We start from the raw sequence: 22,188 nt of genomic DNA, 5'->3' as shown, positions 1-22,188 counted from the left end.
AAATGGTAATTTTTAGTTTAGTACTTTGACTACCTACTTCATCTTTTAACAGTTATTTGTCATAGAATAATGTGGGTCTAAAATATAATGGTTTGTCATCCTAAATTCTAGAATTCTCAATTTTAAAACACACCATAAGGTATATGATCTTTTAAACTAAGTATGTATCTCCAAACTGTTGCCTAAGTGGCTATGCCTTGTTACAGTCTCAGCAAGAACAACTTTAAGTACAATCCTGTTATACCAACTGTCTATACGGCATGAGTCTATTAAAACCACAGTCTATATAGCACCAGGATGCTTTGGCTACTTTATTGCCTCCTCTTTACAGAGTAGATTCTTTCTCCAAACCAACTGCATGCTTTCACTAATTCAAATTTAAGAGTCCAATAGACTCTTGGAAATAAAACTATTTCCTGGTATTGATGTAAAAGAGAAACAGCTTAGTAAAGTTATTTCAAACAAGTAATTTCTCTTTGACACAGCCACAATTTGGTATTTAAATGATCATTATTAAATACTTGTATCCAATGGTCAATTCTGCTTCTTAATTACCTGGAAGAACATTTTGTATTGCACTGATTCTGACAGTAAAATTGTGCAAAATTATCAGTCTCTATATAAAGCTTGCATTTTGAAAACAATCTTTAAGAACATTGCTAAAATATTCCCAAAATGTATTTGCTGCCCTGGTTCTAAATGAGCACACCTGGGATCTTAAGAAAGTAAAATATGGTCCTGTAGAATATTTTGTATGGCCCATGGCACCTATCCAATAAGGTGAGAACATTGGCCATTGCCAATACAATCCACTCAAAGAGATTCCGATTAATGGCACAAAACAGCAGATTTCTGGGATCCTACAAGAGAATCCAAATTCCAAACATCTATATACAACTGATGAAAGCCCTGCAAAAAAGTACTTAGTCTTAAGTGTGCAGCTTGTAAATGAGCACTGTATAGCCACTGTGGCCCTTTAAGAAGCTACTAAGGCAAGCCAGTTATTTAAAGGAGGCCTTGATTATGCCAATCTCTTTAATCCAGAAATTCTTACACTGAGTGACTGAAACATTATACTTGTGAGTTTGATGATATAGTGGACAGAATTGTACAAACTTTCTCCATTCATTCATCACAGCGCACACCCTTTATCAGTTGAGTTGATGGCAAGAGGAGTATTAGTTCTACCCTCCTTGGAAACCTCTCCCATGATACTCCCAATTGTATTTCTTATTTTTGATTATATTTATACAAAACAGTCAAAGGGGTGGCTTCATTTGTGGCTACAAAATCTGTTAAATAAAATTGCTTGTTTGGTTGCCAGAGGCCCATGACATGCCTCTTTTTTAGAAACAATTTCAAAGAGTAGTCTCTCAAGATTATTTAGAATTCTCCCCAACACAAAGATTTTATTGCAGGTCTCTTTTAGGTTTTTATTGTATTGAAGACACATAGTAAGTCCTTAATTTTAGTTCCTAAATCGGTGTTTTCTTCCCTATAAATATTCTGATGTTGTACTTATATTTGAATAGACTTGCATGCCTTTCTAAAAAGTATGAGCAGCCAAGGTATGAATAATGAATGAAGATCAGTAGGTAGTTCAACACTGAGATTTTTAAAAATGGGCAGAAAATGAAAATAATTATTTAAGTTTTATTTAAGTTCATGTTCCAGTCTCTCATACTTTATCATCAACAAACAAGTCCAAAACCTCATAAAACATAACTTCAAGGACCATGAAGAAATTTCCCTTCAAGTCCATACACTAAAAGTCATATATTTCTTGAGACCCAAGTTGGGAGTTTGTGGACTGTTGTATATAGCATAATCCTGCACTGGTTCAGTATGTTCCCCACACAGTGCAAATGAACAATCCTTAGTTAGAAGTGCCTACAAAACAACACCTGGTCTATATGGAGATGTCTCTGCTTGATCCTTATCTCAAACTCCCTTCTCTGGACTAAATCGCTCCTTTATAAACTTTATAATAACATTCTCTTTTCTTTCAGCACCCACTGTATTTTTGTCATTAGTTTCTTGTTTTTATCAGGCTAATATCCTTCTAAGAAACCCAAATTCCTCTATGTTTTGTCTATGTTACTTGTAAAGTACCTTAAGCAACTATTATAAGGCAGAACGTAGTCTGTGCTCAATAAGCATCCCTTAACTAACTTATTTCTCTGTCTATAGCAAATTAAATGCTAGAAGATTATGGAAAAAATCAGTATGAAAGGCAAGCACAGAAAGAGTGACGGACTATATAGAAGTGAGTTAACCTATAAAAAGTGAACCAAAGAACTCAGGGATCATTGGAGTCCAGAGGCAAATTGTCTTAACAGCCATTAGACATTAAGACACTCTCTAATAGTCCATAATTGCATCATTACATTGGAGGTTAGTATAATAATTGAAGCCATCAGGAAGGGTTAGCTCTTAATGCATGGTGAAGATAAAAGTAAAATTAGTAATTCACCTTTAAATTACATTCATTGAGTGTTTCTTTAAAATATTTCCTTTTCAGAGGTGAGCTTCAGTTATTGAGAAAAATCTTCTCATTTGCATTCTTCTTTCCACTTCCTAACACTGTTGGAGAAAAGAAATGTTCCCTAACCTCACATTAGAGTAAATAACTTTACATTGTAACAATCCTCTTTTGTTCAGTTTTATAGCTGCATGAAAATTATTTTCAAACTCCCCTTAGTGTTTATATTAACAAAAGAATTAATGCTATATAATGATTCCAGCAAATTTTGCTATGGAAGAGAATGTCCTGTATTGAATGCAAACCAAATTATTCCTTACGTTGCCTGTACAAAGCAAGAGATGGCGTTTCTGCTTGAATTCCCAATTGAAGATGACCTTGTGCTGTTTTGAGAAAGGCTGGCAGCTGAGGTCACCAGAGTGTATTGTGATAGACAGTGCGGCACTGTGGTTGGCTTGAAGGCATGTCCATTGTGTGGATTACAGTCAAGCTGAAGAATTAGACAGCTCAGATCATTCTAGCATTTTACTTGAAAATGATGGTCAAAGTCATGGGCAGAAATCATTACCACTTTCATAAAAGGAGAGGAGCATTCACTAATTATCATTTCAAACAGACAGTTCAGCAATTCACAACCAAATACTGTGAATCCAATGTATCTTGTGTTGGGTTCTTATGACAGTCACAAAAGCAATATTTCTGCTTCTACAGAAAAAATAATCTACACTACATCAATCAGTTTCTTGCTACCACGTGTCTAAATCATTGAAAAAAATACAAGGAATAATAAACATAAAAATAAAAATGCAACAGTCTTAGATTATTAAAGTGACTCCACCCATTTTTTCCTCATCAGCTTAGTTTTTAAGAAGCTTAATATCAGACAAAAGACAAATTTCTATAAGGTCTTCACTAATAATGGCATGAGCAAAGTATTTTTAAATAAACCTGATCTATTGCCAGTGGTCCTGAATGAGCCTTCTATGTGATTTCTGAAACAGCAATATTTAAATAGAATATTTTGATTGATAGAGAGTTATTTTTAACTTCTGTTTCTTTCAAGAACAGATTAGGGACAGTACAAAAATATGTTTGAGATTGAAAAGCAGGTGGAAAAATTCACACTTCTGAGCAAAATGTATTGCCTCTCATCTTCTACTTCATCCCAACATCTTCTATAGATAGGGGGTGTGAAACTCTCTGTCACTTAATGTTGTGAAATAAAGTTGTGACTTACCATTAAAATTCACAGCCCTGATGTAACCCAGTAGCTCTTTCCCATCAATGGTGCCCATCCTCGGGCAAAGGCCTATGTATCCTGGGCAGAGTTCTTTGTGCATGTTGTGCAGGGCATAGGCCATGGAATACACTGCGTCGATTACAAACTGAACCTTTCCCTCTTGTTCGTAAGATGAATCCCGTGCAATTCGCTCCAGCCCTGCAGAGAAAAAGGAAAACCATCAATGGGCAGTATTAGATTTTAAAGAGACTACCATGGTGATTTCCTTCCTTTAAACTTAAGGAGACACAACTCTTTTCTTATGTTAGTCCAGTCCTTACAAAGTGAGGTTTTTATACTTGGTTTTGAGTTTTTGTTTGTTTGTTGTTTTTGTTTTTGTTTTTGTTTTGGAAAGGGCAAAAATGGTTTAACTAGTTGCATGGGTACATGTAAATCATAATAGAAATAATATATAACCATTATCTCTGTGTCCTTCTTCTTGAGTCACATTTTATTCTAATTTTTTGTAACGATATAACATTTTGGTAATGCTATGATCTTTTAAGGAAAATGTGCAAAATGTAATTATTTTATCTAGTTTTGTTTCCAGAGGACCACTGTATTAGCAGTCTAATGCAAGGTTCCTCTCCACTTCATATAAATTCTTGCTTTAAAAGTGCTGTATTTAGAGGTAATTTTGTGAGTATTAAATGAGAATGTTTATTTAAGTGACTCTGGATACCTTTAAAAAGAATCATTAATTTATTTTCCCTTTGAACTCAATTTTCACTTTTAACTTTCTATTAACAAGATGTAGGTCTCTGAAAATGAATGTCAGTGGGTATAATTGTACCCATGTTTAGGCATAGCTAGAACTGATAACTTTGTGGTATATAGGTTAATGTTTATCATTTAAAGTGCAATAGCAGCATAAAGTTTAAACATGAAAAATAACTTGGACATCGGCTATAGTCTAACTGTCTGATTTTGGGCATGAGGAAACTGGGACTTTTGAAGATGACATTCACAAGGAACATAGAACAGATTCTAGAAACCTCCCAAGTGTCAGACTAAACACTCAATGGTTTATCTTTCTTCTGGGAAAAACAATTCTGAATGCCCAGTGCTTGATATATGAGGAAAAGAAACCTAGCCAAAGTTTACTCCTCAGAAACAAAATCATATACTTCAGACTTGTTCATGGATCCTAATAATGTGTAATAAATAATCTTTAAATGCAATAAATATTTACTTTCTTAACACTGATATATACATCTTCTAAATTTAGTGTGTTGAATTGAAATGGTTAATATTGGGGTAGTTATATTACAATAAAATTAGTTAACCATTTATTCAATTTTCATTTCATCATTAGATATTTTTCCTCTGCTTTAAGTCATTTATAGCACTCTGTTCTTTCAGATCCTATTGGCTGGCTTTCTGGACCTCAAAGCCTGTCACGATGGTAAATTCTGCTCCTCTACTTCATACATGAATTTTCGTTAATTTTCCTTTCTTCAATGTCCATTCTCCAAAACTGTCTTTTCTCCCAACTTCAAAATCTACCCATACTCAATACTGCCAATACTTTCATGGAGAGATAGTAGAATCCAAAAGAGAGACTAAAATACTACATCAAATTAGTAATCAATTAAAGTCACTGGGAAAAAAATGATGTCTTGGAAATAAGAATTGTACACCTTTTATGTCGCTTGATCACAGCACTCATATTTGCAATTGATTGTCTCTAGAAATAACTTGCACCTAAGTCACACTCAGTCTAAAATTGGGTCTTATTGTATGATCTGAAAGTGGTATTTTCCTAAAGCCTCCTTTTGAGGATATCACAGGTTTAGGAAAGTAGAAAACAGCCAGTTTTCACCAAGACTACCTGCAAGGCGCCAAGGCTACAGTGGTCCCTTAACAGAGTGATCTAAGTCTCAAATCATGGAAATACGGGACCCATCTCCTCTCCATGTCTCTGTGTCCCCTTCATTTGTTGAATGCCTCTGAATTGAGGCTTTTTCTCAGGACATGAGATGGAGATCTGAGTAGTCCTGGAAAAGCCATGGCATTTACTGAGGAAACAAAGAGCAGGAAAGTCAGTGAGAGAAAACAGGAGAATAAAACAACTGCATCTAAGATTGAGGGCTAGATGGTCACCCACTGTTCCCTTGACATTATTTTACTGAGCTTGATGAACCATCATGAAGTTCAGCAGGCTTACAGCTGCAGTTCCAAATCTCACTCATCCCCACAAGCACATACTGTCAGTGCTACCCTGAATTTGCTAGACGCAAATCTCCTGACATTGGGACAAGAAGAATCTGACATTTCAGAAACTGCCCAGAAAACTGTGGCCTAGGCAGGCTGGTCCGGGTGCTGTCTCTTGGGAGCAATAACTCCATAATCTACTAATCATAAAATTAGGAGTGTAAACTGACCCAGATTATTTTATGGTACTGCTGTATCAAAATAATTCTTTCATTGCAGTGCAAATAGAAGAAAATCTAATCAACTCCTCATCTCCTTTGTCCACCAGATGAAGAGTTGAAGCCATGCAGTCACTATTCAGTATCTGTGTGGAGGTCTGTTCTAGATCTCCAGTGGATAACAATATTCACAAATATTCAAGAAGTCTATACTAGAAAACATAGTAGTATTCACCTGTAAACTTTACATTCATTTAAGAAATATCTAGATCAAATATCACGCAAGGGAAAACCTGCATGGACAGTTGTTGTACTTCATTGTTTCAGGAATAAAACTGAGAGAAATATATCAGTCATGCTCTACACAGATGCACTTAAAAATATTTTTGGTTTATGGTTGGCTCGATCTTCATTTGTAAAATGTGTGGATGAAGAGGGATAACTGTATAATTCCCTATTCTATAAATTCCAAACCTTCTACCATGTTTTTAGATATATAGGGAGGTCTGCAGCTGATTTCAAGTAGAAGTCAGAAAGATGTGAATGATCTATTAATAAGAAAGTGTGAGGAGCTAAGTATTTTCCTCTTGAGAGTGTGGAAACAGAAGGTATAAGAGGAGTAGAGCAGGCGGAAATAGAAAACATGGTCACACCGGGGAAGGGTGAAGCGCCAGATGCAAAATCACCAGAAGGAACTTTTGAAACAGGAATGTGCATCTTCTCTATAAAGCAGTTCATACTAGCTTGGAAATTTTCCCTACTGAACCTCCTCCTCCTGCTCCTCCTCCTGCTCCTCCTCCTCCTCCTCCTCCTCCTCTTCATCTTCCTTTGTCAACATTGCAATTTATCTGATTTGTTTTCTTTTGTTGTTGCTAACTTTAAGGAAAAGGGATAAAGGGGAGATTTCTTTGCCCCCAAACTACAGGCTGATGGTAGCAATCATACAACTGGCAGACAAATCCTTAACCAAATTACTCCACAGCATTTTACTGGCCATTAAAAATGTAATTTATACACACATTACTGGCACTTTGAAATTTCCTATCACTGAAGGAATATATTTAAAAGTTATATTTACATGATTTTTTTTAAATTTTTGATTTGGTTACCAATTGTGGTGGTGTATACCTATAATCCCACCGTGTGGGAGGCCCAACAGGATTACAGGTACAAGAAAAGCAATCAATACATGGTAATGCCCTGGAGCCAGGGTCTGAGGAAATGAAATAGTCAGTAAAGAGATTGCTGTGTAAGCTGAGGGACTAAATTACATATCTGCAATACCAGTGCTGTGGAAGCAGAGATGGAACACAAAATCCTGGGGCTCACTATTCGGCCAGCTTACATGAACCCGTGAAGCCACATTCAGGGAAAGAAGCTGGAGCAAAAACTAAGGTAAAAAGTGGTTGTTGAGGAGATCCAAAGTCACCTGTTAGCCTCCTTGCACACATATCTATACATCCATGATGTATACATACAATGACAGTATGACAACTCCAAGATATGGCTAAGTAGAAGATTTTTATTGTAGATATGAGGGAGAAAACAGGCCCAGGTATCTGGGAGTGTCCAGGACAGAGAGAGAAAGTAGTAGACTGAACATGGCCAGCAGACTGGACCTGGCCATAGAGATGAGGGTAGAGTAAAGAGAGACGGGTAAGGCAGGGAGATGCAGAGATGAAGACAGAGAGAGGCCCAAGAGAGCAGATCGCCAAAACAGCAGCCAGAATGCTAACATGGACTCTAAAATGTGTGACAAGTACTTGTGACCCTGAGGGAACCCAAAGGCCGGCTATGCTTTGGTATGCTAGTAGGTACCACAGAGAGCCATTTGTCCCTTATGCTAGTAGTAAGGGCAATAGCTCCTTTGGTAGAGGAAAACAGCTTCACTAGTTCCTAAGGAATGTTGTCTTTTGTCTAACCACTGGAATTTGGAGAAGTGGGGCTTCTTGTGGACCTAACACATACATGTGTGCATGAACACACACACACACACACACACACACACACACACACACACACACACACACACATATGCGCATACACACAGACATGAATAAATACAGGTTATAATATCCCCATATACCCTGTAAACAACAAATTATGATTTTTGTTTTAAAGCCACTTGATGTTCTTTTAGTCTATAAAGATATTCCTCGTTCCCTGTTTAATAACTGGAAAAGATTTATACACACATTCTTGACAAACAGATACAGAGGCACAGAGAAACAAAGCAGACATGTTTTTCCTTGCTTGTTCTTTCAGTGTGATCCAGCTTCACATGCTTCATACATAACGGGTTCCTGTGCATTCATACATGTTAGAGCATCTTTGTTAAGAGACTTACTAGGATTTCACTATTCCAACTGTTTGCATCCTTAGCTAGAAGTAAGACTCAATGAGCATGTGTGCAGTGTATTAATATTCCAGCTTGCATAGTTTTTTTTTTTTTCTTTTTAACATTTGTTGAGGGGTAAGGATTTGAAACAGCATCTCCTCTGTAGTCCACACTGGTTTTGAACTCATTATTCTTCTGTCTCAGCCTCCAGAATACTGGGATTACAGTTGTACACAACTTCTTCTGGACCATCCTACCCTTTAAAGTGAGGGTTGAGAAGGCTGCCCACTTGACTGGTAGCCTCATGAGTCTGCAGAAACTACAAAGCATTCTCCTGGAGGCAGCAAAAGCATGTGTCAACAAACAGACTGAGACACGTTTCAAAATTTGCAAAGAAATCGCTTATTTTTTTTTTCCTCGGGCTGTTTAGATGCTGCATTTTTCTTTCTGCAATGCTGTGACTCTCATGATAATGTTTAGGATTTTATAGCAGCAAGAGAGGGCTCTTCCCTTTCTATATGTAATTCTCTCATTCATCTACAGTTTTGAAAGCTGACAATGACTCGTGAATTTAATTGGCTATAAAATTTCATTATGCTATAGTTTCTAAAGTTAGCAGTAATGTATTACTGTAAAGCGCTAAATATTGTCAAAGGCTGTCAGCCATCCATTTAAAATGTTGCTGTAAAGTTGTGAAGTGTTTTAGTGCATGGCTTAAAAATTAACCGCATATAGCAACAAAGTTCTCTTGTATGTTGGGAGGTGAAGACAGCCTCACAAGTTCTACAGCAAAATTGATGCTCTCATTAATGAAATCTCAAACTTCTGAGTGCACATTATGCTTCTGGAAAACACAGATTGTGTGTAGGTACAAAAGACACCATGTGGACCTTAGTTGATGTACTTCATACTCCGGTATATCATCTTGGTGTTTATTGTTTCTTTCAAAAAATTTAATTTAAAGCATTATTTCAGTAAAGTATTTTTGTTTTATTGATGATATATTCCTTTTGTTGAAAAACGTATTTTCTTATCATGGTTACTCCTCCCAGATACTGCTCACCTCCCTGCCCAACCAATTCCATTCCCTTTCTTTTTTGCTCTCTTTATAAAACAATCAGACAAACAAACAAACAAAAAGAATTAAAAGAAAAAGAAGTAAAACACAATTGACAACCTTTTATAAAGGAAAAATTGGTTTTGGATCCAATGGAGTGTCACTGTTCATTGCTTCTTAGAAAAAGGCAAAATCAGCTCAAGTTTACAAAATGCTGTGTAGGTTAAAATAGGAGTTCTGGAGTCAAGCAGGGCAGGAATTTACAGTTCGGCGAAAGACATTTACTATTGTACAGTTTTGCTTTCTATGCATTCCCCACTTTTCTGGATAGAGTTCGGTTTAGTAAAATTGGAATTTCAGAGAGTCGTATTCATTTTCTTGAAATTAGACATGTGGTGCTTCAATAAATAACAGAGTAAACAGTGTTCAATTCAAGGTGAAGAGATAAAAGAAATTGGACAGAAGAAATAAAGCTTCTCAGTTGCTTTATTCACAGGAAACCAAACATTCCAACTGTTTGCATATTTTTCTCATTATTACTGTGTTCATTGGGCTGGTAATCCTCTCAGACTCCAAATTCATACGTTAAAAACTACTTCTTTTATAACATTCCTCCCTGGTGTTTTCTTAAGTATATAGCAAGTGTTTTAAATAATTAAACCGTTTCCTCAAAGTTGCTGCTGAGAGATTGGTTCGAGGAAAGAGAATTTGTGAGCCTGCCATGAATAAATGCATCAGGCAGACAATTTCAAAGTCGTTCTGAGTTGTGCAAGAGTTCCAAGGCCCTTTCTCATGGCTACCAAGGCCATGACAGCGATGCTTCCCATGTATCTTCCCTAACATGGCAGCACATGGAGGCTGTGATTGCAGAGCACATGACGCTTAAACCAGTAGAACCCTCAGCAAGAAACAGTTCTTTGGAGCAACAGACTGCTGTTGAGTTGACTAGCATAGCTCATCTTTTACCAGGCATGTACTGAGTTCAGAGATACACTAAAGGGAACATGAGCAGGGAATGTGAGACAAAGGGATGTCTGTTGGACACTAAGTTACACACAAGAAGTGTGAGACCACACCATAAAGGGATGAAAATCTGATCCCTGAACTCAGGCAGAAAATCCAAGTGACAGAAAAGAATAATCAGCTATAGGAGAGGCCCTGACATTAGTCACCCTGATGTCAATGAGTCAGTCAGTCATTGTCTTAGGGTGTTCTATTGCTGTGAAGAGACACCATGTCCATGGCAACTCTTTTAAGGAAATCATTTAATTGGTCACAGTTTCAGAGGTTTAGTCCATTATTATCACGGCAGGAAGCATGGCATCATGCAGGCAGACATGGTACTTGAAGATTAGCCAAGAGTCCAACACCTTGCAGGCAACAGGAAGTTGACTGAGACACTGGGTGGTATTCAGAGCATAGGAAACCTCAAAGCCCACCCCCATATTGACACACTTCCTCTAAAAAGGCCATACTGACTTCAACAAAGCCACAGTTCCTAATAGTGTCACTCCCTTTGGGGGCCATTTTCTTTTAAACCACCACAGTCATCCAACAGTCAGTCATGCCTTGAACACACTCCAGAGTCTCCCTAAGCCTGGGCCTTATGCCAAACCACATGCCACCTCAAATGAGTTGGTATTTAGTGACTTGGTTTTTTTTGTTTGTTTGTTTTTTCAATTGTACAGCTTAGATTAGATCATGAGCCGGGCATTGGTGGCACATGCCTTTAATCCCAGCACTCGGGAGGCAGAGGCAGGTGGATCTCTGTGAGTTTGAGGCCAGCCTGGCCTCCAGAGAAAGTGCCAGGATAGGCTCCAAAGCTACACAGAGAAACCCTGTCTTGAAAAACCAAGAAAAAAAAAAAAGATTAGATCGTGGAACATCTTAAATGCTTGACTTAAATATTTATTTTTTTAAATCGTTTTTTTATTTGAATTAAAAACAAGATTGTTTTACATGACAATCCCAGTTCCCTTCTCCCTCCCTACTTAAATATTTAATATTGCACACTTTATTGTTTCATTGATTAATTTTGTTCTTTGGTAATTTCATATATATGTGAAATATTCTGGTAACACTGCTTCCTAGCCTCTCTTAGCTCCCTCCTATCCCTATCAACACGATTCCCATTTTTCCACAACTTTGCTTTTTTTTTTTTTTTTTTTGACTGTTTTGATTTAACAAGGGACATCTGTGTGCCCATTGGATCAGAACTATCCCCTAGAGCCTGGTGAGTCACCAATATCATTTCCACTGCTGCAGCCTATAATTCTTATATGGCCCAACTTCCAATTTGTATTCTATCTTCAAATTCTTTTTGCTTCAATTTATTTCACACACCATTCCTAGCAATCCTTTTAAATATTGATTGTGGCTCTCTGTCTTAAAATAAGTGATATTGTTTAGTTATAGATTCCAGGGCCTATTCCTATCTAATTTCTTCCTACCTTGAACTCTTTACAATCATTTGAAGATTATATAAGGTGTCACCTAATGTACTAACCCCACTTCTTCAAAATGGGATGTCTTATAACTGAGTTACTGTTGAGCCCTAGAAATTCTCTACCAACTAAAGCACCAGAGGAAAGCCTGAGTTGTAATCCCTGCACTCTGTCTTGGTCCATATTTGACTACATTTTTATTATTACACTGGAGCATAACAAATCAGGTTCTTGGCAAGGAAATATAATGTTTAGTTCAGTTATTGTTATGGAAAATGAAGTCAGAGAAGTGTAAATGAAGAGAAAGTGTGCATAGTGAAAATGGCCAGCATGCTCCCAAATAACATTTGCTTACAGAAAATATTAAACTATTATAATTCCTCCTTTACAAAGAAAAAAGATGAGGCTCAAACTGCTGAGCAATTTACCCAAGACCAGAAAGGTAAGCAATGCATGATAATCTAAAGTCAGATGTATATAATTCAAAACCTTGCCCAATGTCTGCCAAACTATATCTTCCTCCTCAGGAAATTTCTTAGAGTGTTCTGATGCAGGTTCAGGTTTTAATTTTGGGTTCTGAATTACTGTTTAACACATCCTAAGTTGTACTTAGATATTGGGTGGGTGCATATCTTTAAAGAAAACACCAGAATAAGAATTAAAAAATATGAAATTTTACAGAAATACTAATGAAGATTATCAAATATTAAAGACACAAAACTGAAATCCACAAACAAACAAAGATGACTAAATATTTGTCAGAAGACTCAAAGATAACAGGACTGTAAACTGATTATTTATAAAGATGTAACATTGCAAACTAGCAAGTATGCATATATCAATGTCTGTATGGAATTTCTGTAGGTAAATAATATCCAACTCATAAAGGAATTTCCACCTAAGATTTTGTTTCATGGTTTCTGTGGCAGGATAGTTGAGGACCTGTAAAAACAAATGCATTAGAATAATGAAGTAATTTGAACCTCTGCAGTATCTATTTACAAGAGGCAGAGGAAATGAGAAGATGAGGGCCCTTTGCTGAGACTCTCCTGTCCCCTACATTCTCTGTAATTCAACCTCAGTAGCTGTGAAGGCTCCCTAGCTGCCTGCAGACAGACACACCAGGAGACCCTTGTAAATCAGCCACTGAAGAGCTCTCCAGTCTATAGTAACTCTTTCCTTTGTGTCTGGCAGGAAATGGAAAGTGCTTCAGGCAGGTGCCAGGTGTCCCCTTCAGGTGCTGAAATTTCCAGCAATGCCCCCAGGGTGTCTAAGGCACTGAAAAACCCTCAGGTAAGTGGCAAATAAGATTAAGAGTGTATCTTCAGGCAAAACAGCCAGCTTAAAAGAAAGACATTGAGAAGGCTAAGTTATTTCATACTTAGATCCCTAAGTCCCCAAACAAAGAAATGGCTGCTTGATTAAATCCAATCATTTGCATTTTCTACGTGATTATCTACCGTAGATCCGAACATAGAAGACAAATTCTGATTTGAAAGTTTGTATGAAAATGTTGATGAGTAATGAAGCTTTCATTCTTTCTTGAAAGCATGTTAAAGATATCTACCTCCTCTATAGACAAATTGAAATTCTTCTCCCTAATTCCCATTTCAGCTGATAAAGGAGACCTTAATGCCACTCTGACCCAGCATGTTATAGTCTTCAGATCCTATGACTTGGCTTTGGACTTTATTATGTTTTCCTAATTACAAAAGTAGCATGTTGGATTGGGTGGAATTCAGAACACAGTGGATAAAGAAGAGAATAAAGAGGACAACTCAGCATGCTCTCCTTGCCAACATTCGTATATTGGTCTGTTGCCTTACAGCATTTCTTTGCCTCTTTCTTTAAAAACATTAAAGTGATCTATTCTTTTTAATATGCTGTATTCACTCCACTTACAGGGAGAATTTCCCTTTATTGCAGTAAAGTATGACTTTTAATACTGTCTTTAATCTTTAATTAAGATTCTTCTATAATCTTCCATCATTGAGCAGATTTGAATTTTTGCATGTGACATTTTCGGCAAGGTCTGGGGTCCCAGTTTGGGTTTTGAAATTGTGAGTCAGTTCTTCCAATGGTATTTGTTGAATATGTATTCTTTCTTTCATCAATTTATATGAAGCCACATTTAATACATATGAAAAACTTATATATTTTGGATATCTAGCCAAAGTTTCTGCCTGAGGTCATTTGTCTCTTTATAAGTCAATACCCCATCTTTAATGGTATTGTGATTTCATCGTGTTAGGTTACTGGTTCATTGGCTGTGTCACACGCTTCCATTTAAATATGTTGACTAGACTCACTAATTTAAAAAGTGAAGCTTTTACTAAAATTGTGTCAATTTGTAACTACTAATTACAGAAGATTTGACATAGCAGTCACATTAATTTCCCATATGGAAACATGGGATTTCTATTTACTAAAATATTTGTTCAGAATCGTTAGTAAATATATGGCACACATATATTTGATTTTAAGTTAATTTCTTGCTATATCATGCAGTTTTATGAAATAAGAGCTTTCCATTTGACTTTTAATTTGCAGATCTTGGCATAATTCATTAATTTAGTTCACTTTTAATGTTCTGTGCCATTTTTCCTCCTGTTTAAGTTCTGTACATCCTAGAAGGCCTTAGATTTAAGTCCTATCTCTTCCAAACATGAAAAATGCAAGAAACACGGGGCTCCTGGAGCCAATAGATCAAGATTTGGACACTGCCTCAGAGGTTCTTACCCTTCATTTGTAAAATTGGAATTTACTACCTATGTTACATGGTGTTTCTGAGGACTCAATAAAATAACACAGGCCATCTGATACCTTAGGTAGTGGTGCATCAGAGCTTGATATGTGGGACCATAAAATGTTTAACCTTATATAATGCCCAACACTGTCCAAATCCCACAAATGTAATAAATCACAACAGAAGTCAAGCCCATGGTAGAGATTCATGTATTTATTCAACAAACAAGAACTGACACTCATCCTGAATCCCATCATCCATAGTTCAAATATTAGAACTGCCATTTACTGGGTATAAGATTTTGAGTTAATCCCTGAACCTGCTGTTTCAGTTTTCGTATCTATAAAATGAGGGTACCAACATATACTCCATAGGGTTGATGTCATAATTGAATGAGTATATATGTGTGTGGGGGGTGTGTATGTGTGTGTGTGTGTGTGTGTGTGTGTGTATGTGTGTGTGTGTGTGTGTGTGTCAACTTGAACAATATGCTGAAAATATTATGTTCTACATAAGAGGCTGTCCTTACCCAAAGTTTTATGCCTCTCTCAGTATCTATCTCTGTCTCTCATTTTCTCTCTGGTACTCTGTGTATGTTCCTCTCTCTGTCCTTGTCTGTCTGTCTATCTATCTCTCTTTCTCCCTCCTAATAGCTTACCTCTTATCCAGACTAGTCTAGAACTTGAGATATTCCTTTTCCTCCCAAATTCTGGGAACATATGTGTAAGCTATCATACCTAGTAAGATGTTATTAGTATCATTTTTTTTTGGTTTTGTGATTTGTTAAGCTGTGGAATGTGATAATAAACAAAAACTATTTCCTGATGGCAAGGGAGACACAAAGACTTAGATCTGAACAACACATGGAAATTACCTAGTTGGGCGGGGTAATATGAGGAGAGCAAGGGAGGGAAGTATCAGCCATGTCAAAGCCTCAGTAACGGGAATGAAGAAGAGTATGAGGGGCAGAATAAAGCCTAGGCTGGGTAGCATAAGCAAGACTGTCTGGTGGGGTCTAAGAGGAAAATAGAACAGAAAGGAACACTAGCTGGTTCACTAGATTAAAATTAATCTTCTTAAGAGCAGTGGAATGTAAGAGAACAATAGAATGACTGAAGTTCCAGTTCAGAAAGAGCCCTGGGTCAGGAGAACAGGGAGGAAGTTCTACACTGGCCTAACTGACTCACTTTTGGGGAAACAAAGTTGGGACCCTGACCTTGCCATAACTATCACATTGATAGCGAAGAAAAGAAGTACTACAAGAATATAAATTTATTCAATGATAGACAAATGTACAAAATCTTAAGATGAAATACAGTATTGAAAACCACACTTCCTACTGTCTTGGCAGCAGCCTGGATTGCTCAGGATTTCTATGGGACCCCTTTGGTCAGCAACTCAATTGGATATAACCCAGTCCCAGTACTGAAAGCTATGTTTGATGACAAGTGATGGCCAGTAGTGACTCCATCTTCCTCATTATCTGACACAACTTATTGAACATGGAGAGGGCAAGGCTGGTGCCTACATAGAACCTTCACCCCTATGTTCTAGTGTATTTAATGTGTGGAGATACTCTGCAAGGTACCAAAAAAGAAACATAAGCAACAACCCAACCACAAAACCTTTGAACTATAATATGTAAGACATGCTAGGGCAATAGTGGCATAAAACTTGTGGGAATAGTCTGATTTGACATAAGGCATACTCTAAAAGATCAAACCCATAACTGATACCTCTTGGGTGGCCAGGAATCAGAGACTAAATAGCCCAGGGACCTGAGGTAAAAACTAAATACTATTGGTTTAAAAGAAAAAGTCTCAATAAATGACTCCTAATGATCTGTCATACTTATAGATCAGTGCCTTACATAGCCAACATCAGCACCAGAGAAATTTCTTCCTGCAGTCAATGGGAACAAATACAGAGACCTAGAGCCAGACATTGTGCAGAAAGTGAGAGACCATGAAACACTCCGCTCTAAATGGAATATCTCCAGCAAATTTCTCCCTTGAGAGCTCAGAGAACCCCATGGAAAAGGAGGCAGAAAGAGTCAATTGGGTTTGAGGACACAGAAGTACTAGCGCTCACAATCAACTAAGCGAGACTGAAGCAGTATGCATACGTGGGTACCAGGTCTTTGGAGTATAAATCACAGCTTTCAGTTTAGTATTTTTATGGGACTCCTGAATATATGAATGAGTGGGTCTCTGATTGTTGTGACTTCTCTTGGAATTTTTTTCCTTCTGTTGGTTTGCCTTGTCCAACTTCAATATGATAGTTTTTGTTTTATCTTATTACATTTTATTATGTCAAAAATAAATTTTACTACAAAAAGAAAAAAAAAAGGAAAACCACAAGACCCTGAAATGAGAAATATTTCCCTACAGACTGAGTAAGTACCAATATATTTAAAAGAATATATGGATAGAATGAGCCATTAAGAGTTGATTTCAGAGGTCAGACAGACTCATAGCATGCCAAGGAATGTGTTGATGATAAAGATGAAAAAATATGTGTGTGCTTGAGACATGATTGCAGTCAAGATCGCTAAGAGGTCTATTGGTGCTGAGGCAGAGGGTGGCTTGAAGAGTGGTGCCTAGCTCCCTGACATTTTGTCTGCAAAGATCCAAATGCTGTTCAGTGAAACAAGCAACACTCTCCAGGACAGAAATATAATTTTCCACAGATAACTACATAATTGCCTGTTGAGCAATCAACATAGTATCTCGGTTCCATTAACATAGGTCATGAGACTACTACTACCAGCTCTCACCTCTTGCAAACTTTGTCAGCTCATTTGGCACAATGGAACTGTACTCTCTCTGACTAATAACAATTTCATTTTTGGGTCAAGTGTCAACAGTTGATTATGATTATTTTTGTTACTGACCAATTTCCCAGGAGATGAAGTACAACCTAGGAACTAGAGAAGGAGATGGCATAGGAGCTGCATCTAACACCAGATTTCCACTCAGCATTCACTTCACTCATTCTGCTTGCATGTTTCCAGCAGCGACACACTGCTGCTGATTGTCTACCTTTAATGCAAACAAAGAAAAGGGAAAGATTTCTTCTTTCTACTCTTTCCAGGTCAACCTCCCTAATTCTCTATACTCTCAACCTGCTTATGTATAAATGGTGCCAGCACAGGTAAATATACTGAAGAAAATATGCTATGAGGACCTATTAACTGTGCGCAATAAGAACGCTCCATGCTATAATGACATTTAAACCAATCATAGAATAAGAGTGGGGGATGGCTCAGTGAGCAAGAGCTCTTGCTGCTCAAGCATGAAGACATTTATACACGGTTTGGGCATATATATAGCTAGACATTGCTGCATGGACCTGTATCCTAGTGCTGGAGAGAAAGGAGAGAGGGGATAGATGGGCCTTGCTGACTAATAAACACACACACACACACACACACACACACACACACACACACACACACACACAGAACAAGCTTCCGGCTCAGTGAAAAAATGTGTCTCAAGGCAATAAAGGGGAGAGACATAAAGGAGGACCATTGACACTTTATGTAGCTTATACATGTATATGCAGGCATGACTACTTGTGTATGCACACACATGCAAAACACACACACACACACACACACACACACACACACACACACACACACAGCCTATTTTTTTACACTTTATGGCATGAATGGTTCTTGACATTGTCATATTGAGTCAAAACAGTATAGTTTCAATGCGAAGAAATTTTCCTGAAAGTTGCCATTAAGAGGTGTGCATGCTGATGTATTTGCTTCCACACACAATAACTTAGTAATCTAGAGTATAATCAATGAAGCTCAAAGCTCACAAACCCATTGCAATTCTTACTTTGCAAGTTAAAACTAGAAACTGATTCTGGCCCTGGGTAGTTGCAGGGTTGGTCAGCCTACTAGCTCTCCCCTTCTCAGCAACAGGGTGAGCTCTCCTGTATTTCCCTGACTAGTTTACCCATCGCTGTGATGAGTGCTAGTTTTGCTTTCATGTCCTCAGTGGTTCTCCTACAACTATGTGGGGGACCAAAGAGTTTCTGCTATGGAATATTTTGAGATTCAGCCTTGGGTCTCACTAAACACGGATCACCGGAAAGCTCAGGCCCACTATTGTATTGTTCATGTCAGTAGGGCTGCTTTTGTTTACCATGGCCTCAGGGTAATATGCCTCCTTATTTGCATATCTATCCACCTAAGCATCTGACTAGGCCTGCACCTGGGCAGAGAGATCTGAGGTGTGAGTAACTGGTGAGGAGAGAAGGTGAGGAGTGAAAAGGCAAGCAGCCAGAGCATTGAGAAAACAAAGAGAGAAATGGTTGCCTCGTGGTGTTGGCAGGGTGGTTAAGAAGCACCAGAAAAGATGGCTAATAAAGAAATGACTCTAGTTCCACAACATGGAACTGAAAGCTCTCTGAAGATGTCAAGATGCCTGTGTTTGGTCTTTATCGCTGATGGGTTGCTCAGAGCTTCCAGGTCCACACACCCCCACTCAGGTAGAACCTCATGGACTAAGGCTGAGACATGCTGGGTCATGACAAAATGGCGCCCAACGTGGGGCGACAATTGTTCCGGACTGATGTCTTCAGGACTGTGGACAGAGCCAGCCATACAGTACAGTCCCGGGGTCCATTCTGAGTGGAGGTGTGTGGACTAGGGAAGTTTAATTACCCAACGACGACACTAATGATCAGACAGGAAACACCATATCATCTCAGGAGGGCTCCCAGCTGACACGGAGCAGCCACAGTTTATTGAGAAGTCCATTTAAATAGTCCTACAAAGGCAGGGACAACATCAGGAAGCATTTATCATAATGCATATCGCTAACATCAAGTGATTCTGTTACCTAAACAACTCTTGGTCAAGCAGGCAGAGTCTTCAGCCCAGGTATGGGCCTACTCAAGGATTAAGCTACAGAGATGCAAATTAGGAGGCAAATAACCTTAGACCACGGTAAACAGTAACAGCCTAGTGTTAATTAACAATACAATGGTGACTCCTGGAGATTCCTGGCGCCACCGCTGTTTATGGCAGCCAGAGCCTGGAACCCAGAATATTCCATAACAGGGATATTCGGTCCCCCACACAACTACACCTTCAGGGCCACCTGTACTGTGCTGCCCAGGAGAGGTGCAGCTGGTGAGGGGCAGGGACAACTCTCCTGCTCTTATGACCTCAGGGACAGCTCTGCCATCTGCATCAGGTGTTAGGGGGTGGGGCAGAGAAGTATATCTGTATCTATCCCCAGCCCATGCTGCCACATGACAGATGAGTACTAGGGACAGCTCTCCCATGCACACATCAGGGCTGGTTCACCCACACCTCTACCAATGGGGTTTGCTTTATTGTGCTGCCTGCTCCGCCAAGTGTTGCAGAACCACGGTTATGTGTTAGCCTACCCTCAACACCCACCCCATCTGTGATTTGCTAGAGCAAGTGAAGGGACCATTCCTGCAGACCCAAAGTTGCAGGATCTCCACAACACAGGGAGACAGCAAGATAACCAAGAGGAGTGCCAGTCAGGGCCCAGCATCAATAGTGTACCAGAGGCCTCAAACCAGATGCCCGGCTGTCTGCATTGAACACCTGGAAATGAAGATACATGGAGAAAAGGCATCACTGCATGACTCTCTGTGTCACACTGAAGCTTCCATGATAAGATTGATATTTTCCTTCTCCTTTTTCCTTTTTTCTTCTCTTAAATTTTATTTTATTTTATTTTTGGCAGGAGGTTGCAAAAGCAGAGGGCAGATAAAGAAGCACGGGGGAATGAATGGACTGGAAGTGCATGATGGGAAAGACACAAAGAATAAATTAGAAAGAATGTTAAAAGGAAAAAAAACTAAAAACTGGGTGATTTCTTTCTAGATTTTGTAGCTTACAAAATATGGAGCCAGGCATTGATCCCAGTACCAAATTGCATGACTATCCCTACTCTGTTTCCTTTAGGTTCCATAGAAGAAAAGGAAAGCTCATGTTTGCCCATAAGAAAGTCAAAGGAATTATGGGTTAAAATCAGTAACAAGAGGTTAGGAAAGTTTTATCAATCTTGTGGGGACTAAATCAGTGGAAACCAAAAACAAAGAATGGCACTTCTGTGTAAATGGCAGAGGCAAACTTTTTTTTTTTTTTTTGTAACAGAAAATGAACACTTTCCAGGAAGTAGCTCAAGTGTAAAATGTGAAAACTTGAAAGATGACATCACAGCATCTGTGTGTAGTATTCATTGCCAGGTCAAAGCAGAAAGGATCGCTGGTTCTGTATAAGACTGTTACTCCTCTGCATGACTGACTTGGTCTTTGACTTTTCTTCCCAATTTTAGGGGTCACAAAGCAGGTGTAGGTATAATACCAATGGTTGATTAAAGCGGGTCATAATCTATCTGGGAGAGCTTCAGGGCCATCCTTCATGAGGACAGGGACCAGACAAGATGACCTCTGATGTTGCCTTCCAATTAATCCAACCAGCCTCTGCTTCTGTCAGACACCTTCAGGGATGCCCACTGTACTCAAGTCCTCAGCAGGGCTCAGCGAACGCAGAGGTTTCTGCCTGTGCTTACTAAAGAAGCAATATTCATCTTTCAGTCACCTTTTGCAGTTAATTATTTTGCACCTCTTTGTCACCACACTAATAATAATAATAATAATAATAATAATAATAGTAATAATAATAATAATAACACCCAAGTTTTAAAACAGAAGGTGGACTTTAATTATGTAAGTTCATATTAGACCTGATGTAGAGACCCAATACATCTTAAGTTAAAGGCAATGTTTTGAAACCAACTAATCTAGAATCCTTGCTAAAGAAAAGGATATAAATAAAGCAACCCTAATTAGTGCTATTTTCTTTCACTTGAATATTCTGTTATGTCTCACTTTAAGAAACCTATTATATATTAAAGGGAAGCTGGGTAAACATTGGTCAAGTAAACTAAATATATGTCCTTCTCCTTTCATAAATGTTAAGTAAAGGTTGTGAAATATTGTAGTTAGTGGGAGTATTTGTTTTTTATTCCCATCCACAAGAACTAGGAAGATATTTTCTGTAGTAGAGGAGATAGATCATCTGAGACTAACAACATTAGACAGTGTTGAAACAAGAGATCCAAGATGAGGTAAAGTCTCACATGACAGCTCATTTCAAGTTTCTCAAAAATCAAAAACCTGTGGCTGTATTTTAATACTTCCTAAACAATCAATAAAACATCAGTATTCATTAAGCAGAACTCATACATAGCATTGTCTGAGATCAAAATTGTGAAAATTATGGCTTTTTACAAAGAATTTAACTTACAGGGGAGAATGTAAATTACTTTGACAAGGCTTTTCCTAGGAAAATGTCACTAATGTAAAACAGTGTTCTTCACCATTACTTGTAACTAAATATGCTAATTACAGTTTACGGTTTGTAAAAGTTCTACTAGGACCTAAGAAACATTTCAAAACAAAGTG

General features: G+C 38.1%; 1 protein-coding gene across 1 annotated transcript in view; it reads right to left on the bottom strand.

The window, feature by feature from the left end:
• LOC113832815 (metabotropic glutamate receptor 8) overlaps nucleotides 1–22,188 on the bottom strand; it is a 768,119-nt gene that overhangs the window by 273,464 nt on the left and 472,467 nt on the right. The window contains exon 6 of the mRNA XM_035451540.1: nucleotides 3,720–3,920. Within this exon, the coding sequence (XP_035307431.1) occupies nucleotides 3,720–3,920 (201 nt within the window). The remainder of the gene's footprint in view (nucleotides 1–3,719; nucleotides 3,921–22,188) is intronic.

The sequence above is a fragment of the Cricetulus griseus genome (assembly GCF_003668045.3).
Source record: "Cricetulus griseus strain 17A/GY chromosome 1 unlocalized genomic scaffold, alternate assembly CriGri-PICRH-1.0 chr1_0, whole genome shotgun sequence".
NCBI classification, from domain to species: Eukaryota; Metazoa; Chordata; class Mammalia; order Rodentia; family Cricetidae; genus Cricetulus; species Cricetulus griseus.
This window is presented reverse-complemented; position numbering and strand designations above follow the sequence as displayed.